The sequence below is a fragment of the Opisthorchis viverrini genome (assembly GCF_000715545.1).
Source record: "Opisthorchis viverrini unplaced genomic scaffold opera_v5_41, whole genome shotgun sequence".
NCBI lineage: Eukaryota > Metazoa > Platyhelminthes > Trematoda > Opisthorchiida > Opisthorchiidae > Opisthorchis > Opisthorchis viverrini.
Genome location: NW_008751697.1, coordinates 1,533,097 through 1,540,780, shown reverse-complemented (window position 1 = coordinate 1,540,780; position 7,684 = coordinate 1,533,097). Strand labels below are relative to the sequence as shown.

At 42.2% G+C, this 7,684-nt stretch overlaps 2 protein-coding genes across 2 annotated transcripts; one reads left to right on the top strand and one right to left on the bottom strand.

Moving 5' to 3' along the window:
- Window positions 1-1,634: 1,634 nt before the first annotated feature.
- On the top strand, window positions 1,635-6,848 carry T265_03042 (hypothetical protein; the record flags this gene model as incomplete). The annotated part of the gene is made up of 2 exons (XM_009167431.1): window positions 1,635-1,696; window positions 6,653-6,848. The coding sequence occupies 2 exons, from the start codon at window positions 1,635-1,637 to the stop codon at window positions 6,846-6,848; spliced, it is 258 nt and encodes an 85-aa protein (XP_009165695.1).
- On the bottom strand, window positions 3,938-7,095 carry T265_03041 (hypothetical protein; the record flags this gene model as incomplete). Its single annotated transcript, XM_009167430.1, has 2 exons — window positions 3,938-5,601; window positions 6,954-7,095. 2 exons carry the CDS (start codon window positions 7,093-7,095, stop codon window positions 3,938-3,940), a joined length of 1,806 nt encoding a protein of 601 aa, XP_009165694.1.
- Window positions 7,096-7,684: the final 589 nt, after the last annotated feature.

Here is a 7,684-nt window from a genome sequence, read left to right as displayed (position 1 = left end):
AATGCTATGCTGAGTCTGCCTTGGTCGTGTGACACGAATCAACCGGCCAAGTCACTCAACAGCTCTCTTCACTGTCTCACAGCATCAGATGCGAAAGAGATCCCGAAAACATTAACGTTCGTCACTTGTATTTTTGAAACCATGAGAATATTCAAACAAATAAATCTGTCATCACTTGTTCGAGTTCTTTTCTGGTTCGCAGATATGCCTCATCTGGTAATACATATTGAAGGGGCGAGTTTGAATGTGCATTCTTCAATAAGCAAATACATTCATTTCATGTCACTGGCACGTGAAACATCCTAAAAATAGCGGTATGTAAGACAGACCACACTTGGATCACCGCGACATTTGGGAATCACCGAAGAAACTTTTTCCCGCTTTGTTGTTCAAGACTACTTGTTACAACTACAGGCGAAATATTCAGGCTGTGTTTTTTGGTTAAATTTCTCGTTTATGGTATCTTCCAATTAAATTCGCTGCACGAACCCTACCTCCTGTTTTATGCTGTGCGACATTCGAGAGATCCCATATATTTTCTTGATAGAGCAACCGATACATAGTATTGCTAAAAGGTATCCCGATTTGCCCTTCTTAACACCCATCAGGTAGAAGCGGCGAGATGTCGAGGTTCTAGAAGCCTCCTTATTTGCCCCCGTGAGTCCAACTAAATCGAAGATTACAACACTCGCGGAGTTCCTATGGCCAAACTATTTATATCCGTCCCATAAGAGAGACATAGTGTGCCACCTGTTCTCAACGAATATCGTTAAAACCACTTCAGCACGTTTCTTCAAGCAGCGTGTCTACACATAGCTTTCTTCATCTGCTTGACTTTTAGCCTCGAAAACTTCCATTTGTTTGTTGAACTGGACGGTACAATATGGGTGGTTTTAGCAACCTGACAGTTCGACAAGCGCTTAAATGAATCTTTGAATTTGTTTTAACAAATGGGGTGAACTACCAGCTCACCTGATACACAAAGCTCTGTCAAGCAAATACCATCGCAGGATACTCCCAGTATTCTGTCAGTCAGGTATAATATACTGCGGGGCTGGACTCTGAGTAATAAATGAAAGAGAAGGGGCGTCTCTAGCACACACTGGTCAAATGTTTAGTTCAACCCAGTTTATTGTTGCTCTGACTCAGCAGAGGACGACAATGCGTGAATGAGCCTTCGAAACGCTACTGTTCAAATGCAGTAAAATGGACCTTCGAAAACTGATTCCACCGTAAAAGTTTTCGCTTTCACACCATGGGAGGAATTCTTTTTTCTTCTATATATATATATATATACATATATATACAAACGTATATGTATACGTACACCATATTTGGGTGCTATAACGTCGGATGGAGGCGAAGTGACTGTATGGAATGAGAAGAAGCAGAACAATGGAGCTGATGGATATTCCCTCGCCATTAGCTCAGCCCTATGTGCAATCGGCTGTGATGTCGAATTTTTGGTTCACTAGCCGATGTTCACCTCTTATTGAGGGATCTGTCTTCCCCAATCCGCCAAGGCTGTTATTGGATTGGAACTTCCCAAGATCACGGTCAGTGACTTCTGCTTAATTGCCATTGTGGGCTTTCTGTGTACCTATGAAACTTTTATGCGTGGTACATGGGGTTGAATGTACATTCTTGCCATTGAATCTCACACCAGACCAAGTATGACGGATACTATGTGCCTGAAGTGCGAGTCTTGCTTGCGCTAGCGTTTACTGCGCCTTGAAGTACATTCACCATTCTTTGTCCTTTCCTCGATTGCTTGTCCTTGCACGCTTGGTTCCGTACTAAACATTCTTGAATACGTCATGATTAATCTTATCTGACTGAAACTGTTGGTGACATGACTTCAAATTCGAGGCTTTTGCCTTTTTATCTACTACTCTCCTGTAACCCTTCCAGCATTCATCGCCTGCATTTACCTTTTATGTCTGCGACCGTGCTCTTCAAAAATAAACGATAGTGTGAACTTGTAATTGTTCTTCTAGGTTATAAGAAACAACAAAGGCTGTATTAGAAGGATCGTGTTAAATCATATTTGTAGTCATCAGCGTCATCACCTACCCATGTGACCACACTAAATGCTCTGAGAGAAAAACAGAGTCGTGCTTCTAGACGGACCATGCTACTGAAAAGGTTGCTGAAAAATGCGACAACTCTCTCCCGGTTTCGTTCCACTGCTTTTTGTAACTCACACACAGCTATCGCTTACATTTACTATTTATGTTTGCGAATATGCTCTTCAAATATAAACGATACTTAACCCAGAAGTCTGGAAAGAACAAACGGGTGAACAAATGTACGAACAAAAAACGAACAAATGAATGAGTGGGAGAGGAGGGAGTGTTTAGATGATTGAATGAATGAATAAACGTGTGAATGAATGAATAAATGAGTATATGTTTCATAGATTTCCTCACTTACGCAACTGATTACCAAGAGATTGAAAACAAAGTAGGGTTAGTTCGGCGATAATTTCCTCACAGTAAAATCTTGGCACATTATTCTGGTCCTGGTCTGATAGTGCCTCACAGATTAGAGTGCTGTGATTGACTAACAGGTAGTTCTCTATATATCACGTAATTCTATCGGTGTACCCAAGAGGTCCATGGAAAGCCAACTCAGTGCCCATTAGTTCAGTAGTTTCACCTAATAACCACATATAGACCGTTTTTTCTACTTTGTCTGCAAAGTAGGTAACAGAACTCACCCACTCGGTGCACTATTCCACACAAAACACCCATCCTCAACATTACATCAGCTGAATAGGTGGATCTACTGCACCTTCTTGAGCGGCATTTCAAGATCTCCTTCTGTTACTTCGTTTGTTATTTAATCGGAATTCCAACTGGCAGATGCGTCGTTTTTTAGGACGTGTATCCTCGTGTTAAGAAAATCGGGCGATGGGAACATAAACATCATATTTTTAAGTTCATATGTATGGTGAAACAGCTGGAGCTAAAAATTCTGTGTAGTCTGCCATGGCTATTTCACATTGAGTTTTTTAGGACGTGTATCCTCGTGTTAAGAAAATCGGGCGATGGGAACATAAACATCATATTTTTAAGTTCATATGTATGGTGAAACAGCTGGAGCTAAAAATTCTGTGTAGTCTGCCATGGCTAGTTTCACATTGACGCTCTTTCGCACAATTTCACAGCACACTGGCTGCCTTGAGTGTGGAACGGTAGCCCAAAAGCCGCAGACGACCTTACCGTTTTAGCAAGGGAATCTAGAGGCAGCCTGCTTGCTGCACACTATGTGAAAGAAAACCAATGTGCTGTTGACCTTGAGGAACTTTATCGAGTATCCAACCCCACTAATCTCATCACTCGGACATTCTACCATATCATCGTTTAAATTAGGAATTGATTTTCTCCGAATCCGGGAAATAACCCCCCTCATCTGTCCCAGATAGCATGAAACCTATAATAAGCTGTCTATGGGTTTCGGACAGTTATCACAAATGACTTAATTCAGCAAATTGTACATTTCCTCAGCCACTTAAATAGCAATTTGGGAGAATCAAGCTGGTTGTTCTGTATGCATTAGGTTTGAAGCGGAGAATTCTTAAAACCACTCTTGAGAAGCCGGAGAATCCTATACCACATCTTGAAACTTCAATCGAAAAAATGATAAGTTTGTCTTAGAGACCATTCTTCTCCCGCGGTAACTTTGATCTTACTGACATGTAAAACCCTAGTCGAGTACGTTCACAAAGGAGAAAAGCAAACACAACAGTTGTGCACAATTTTTGGGACTGCAGCTGGCTGAATAAGCACAATACTACAAACATGTTCCTATTTGGGGTGGGGATGAAAGAGTGATACAAAATGTACTTTCTATCGGCTAACAACTATGAATACACTGGAGCCACTATTGTTCGTCTCTTTGCGGTCCAAATTTTGAGACCGGCCAATGAATAGTTTCATGTAATACCTTTTGGTGAGGTGATGGGTGAACTTGAGGTTTCACTGTCCAACAACAAATCTTCACTCATCGTATCCGAAGGGCGGCTTGTAGTGACATCTCCATTGTTGTTCAGGCCACATGAGCTGGACTGATGCTTTGTAAGTAGTCCCATTCGTGAGAAAGTCTTTGAACACCGCACACAACGATAACGTTTCACTTCTGAATGGGTTTGCATATGGGCTCGGAGGTTGGATCGGTCCGCAAAAGCCCTGGCACAAACAACACAAGCAAAGGGCTTCTCACCCGTATGCGTCCGTAAATGGCCGTTTAGCAGCCACATACGTGAGAAAGCCTTACCACAGAGATTACACTTACAGGGAAGCGTGTGAGTTCGGACATGCATTTTTAGCGCAGACATTGAATAGTAAATCTTTGTACAAATATGGCAGCAGAATGGTCGTTCTGATCGACACTGGCCAGAGGCGTCGAAAAATTGATTTTCCATCACAGCATTTGCTGATCCATGTGGCTCAAATGCGCCCATTTTTTCTATCTGGACGTTTGTACGCAGTCTGTGTGGTGGTCGCACTGTACGCAAAACAGGTTCGTTTGACCGGATACCTGCACTGATCGATGAAGTACCCGGTGGTTTTATTTGTGATTTGTAGGCTTCTGATGATGGTCTCAATTGAACTGCCGCCTGAGAAGCTAAACGGACATTACCGTGTTTGTGAGCCTGATGTCGGACTAGTCCAGTATGGGTAGAATAGGTCCGACTACACGTGTTACAATTAAATCTTTCTGGTGTGAACGAGCCTTTGGGGGAACAATTTGTAGGAAACCGTCTGCAATCTTTGACTTCGTCTGAACGTCCAAGGAGACTTGGAATAGAAAATCCATCGGATTTTTTCTGTTCTGGATTGGGTTTTCCTACTACACTGCTTCGCGTCGTTCTTGCTTCGAATCCATCCTTCACAACAGCGCTCGGTCTCAGTTGGAAAGACTCCCTGTTGGAGGTCAAGCACGCGCGAACGTAGTCATCTAGTCCATACTTTTGACGGGATGAGTCAAAGTGAATATCTGTGGTTAATCCAGGTAAATTAACAATACTCGAAGAATCTTGGTTTGATTTTTGGGGAACTGGCTGTGTGGCTTGTTGCAGGGAATGGTGTCCAATGAACAGTTGTGCAAGCTGATTCAGCTGGAAAAGGCTTATGCTTGGATCTGATGGAAACTGCAGGGAGACGTTAGGAGAAGGATTTTCGAAAGGAAAACCTCCATTACTCAGGGTGGAAGATACGCTGGATTTTATCTCGGCCAACTTCTCCAGCCTATCCAGAGATGAACGTGTTGACTTATTGTCCTTTGTCATCGGTTCCAAACGGTAGGTACCGTTAGGAAGCGAAGTAGGCGAGAGGGAAGTTTGCAGTAGTTCTGACGGTATATTGAAATCGGCAGGACCGTTGGCAGAAAGCATTGAGTGGAGTGCACTGGTTGTGTCTGTATTAGTAAGCTTTTCATCTGTGAACGAATCCGGGGTGCTTCCAAGGTTTGGCGAAGTTTGTGGAGTAGTGGTTGAATGTTTGGGACTCGAGTGGTAAGGCATAGGTTTGTCGTCAGTCGGGCCCACGCTCCAGTGGTTCCAAAGACGTTGAAATTCATCAAGTTCTTTAAATGTAACTAGAATATTTGGAGAAGAGAAAAGCGGCAGGAGGTATTAGCGTAAATCAGTAGTATTTCATGGGCAGTATCACTGTAATCAGCATACAACAGCAATACAAATTGTTTCTTATCCACAATTTATCTAAGGAAGCGTCACAAATACTTTTTACCGGAATCGCTTCGTCATTTTTGGTCGACTCATCTCGAACGGAATAAAGAACCTACTAAATGATGGTTGACAAAGAGATATTCCGCGAGCTTTCTGACTTTTAATAACTGGGGCTTAAATCACTTTGCTGTTAGCCTTTCGGCTAGCGAAAAACAAGAACAGCGTTTACTGATATCGTTTATTCCACAAATGGTTTTAGTGCATGTAATAATAAATATGATTATGGTTCAATTAATTATCATACCGAAGCTATGCAGCTTTTGATGGCTCCCAACGCCTTCTGTGCAACCACCGTATGGGTTTATCTGACAGTCTTGAAGGGCATATTTCCATCTCCTTGATAATAAATGATCAAATGAAGAAATGACAGAGAGTGACGCAGAGAATCAGAGGGAGGTAGCATTGAAATTGTTCTTCTCTTTTGGATCACGTATGATGTGTCTCCAACCATCGGGACAATTACAAGCTGTGGGCTAAAACAAGTAAACTGCATAGCAGCACACGTTCGGCGGCAGTTAAAAGATTTTGCTGCTAACATCTCACGTCGCAGCATACATTACTCTAAAGCAGAATTTCGGAGCAGGTAACAGCTTACAGGCAGATGCGCTTATTTTCTCTGGCAAGTGCGAAGGATCACTGGCGAATGCGAAATAATGGTCAACTTTAGTAGGTCTTGCCACAAGCTGTCTAAATCCCGATCTGTACAAATTAAAAATTATGATGTCTCTGGCAAACTACCGGCATAACTCTTGTCGTGTGGTGACCAATTGCTTTCATTGAAGTGGTGCAGGTTTAAGATTAGCTTATAGTAGTTAGTTTACAATAAAATGGTTATCTTGGTGTTACACGTGGGACGACATAAACATGTACACGAAAGGAAAACAGTGTATTCTTTTAAAGGAAACTACACACAACGTTACTGAAAACTCCGACGGCTGACTACCGGTTTCGCCCTTCTTGGGGTTCACCAGCTAGGTGCTGTCTCCGAGTTTCTGTCAACCTTATGTTCCACTTGAACCCGAATTGGACTGATTTCGACAAACACACTCATTCGCAAATCAATTTGGTTTTCACGAGATACTCAGATGAATTTTGAGTAGTTTCCTCCATGTTATTACACTGCAATATTTGAGATATCGCACCAACTGAAAAATGAGGCTGTCTTCGTGTAGTCCATTCAGTTGAAGTCATAAACAAATACTCAGATGAATTTTGAGTAGTTTCCTCCATGTTATTACACTGCAATATTTGAGATATCGCACCAACTGAAAAATGAGGCTGTCTTCGTGTAGTCCATTCAGTTGAAGAGTATCATAAACAAGAGATACAGTTGAGTTTTCCATGAGAACCAACTAGATACACAAAACAGTGCTTTTGTCTGAAAATAGTGTATTTGCAAACTGCTCATCGGTTCATCCCATCCAATGCGGTTCGGTACCTACTTGTTCCATCGCTGTCCCATGCTATTCAAACTGCTCCTCTCGTTTTACGTATCGTACAGCTGTGGAAAAAATTGACGAAATTGGACCGACCACAACCCTTATTTAAGTAGCTGTCCCAACCTGATGTCATAATGTTGGGCTCTACTGAGGATTCTTCCCCTTATTTAGGTGATGCAGCCCACAGGAACTGATTATACTGCATATTTTAATCAAACTGAAGTCTCATGGCTTGGTCGGTGGGCTTAATATCATAATACTGGATGTAAGCTCTCTTTTTTGAGACTGTACGAGCCAAATGATTCAAGGAACTATATGTAAGGCATCAAAAATTTCTGGGCCTGTGTCAGCAATTCACCCACTTCAGCTGGTGCTGCGTCTTCCAATTTTTTTGAGACTGTACGAGCCAAATGATTCAAGGAACTATATGTAAGGCATCAAAAATTTCTGGGCCTGTGTCAGCAATTCACCCACTTCAGCTGGTGCTGCCGAT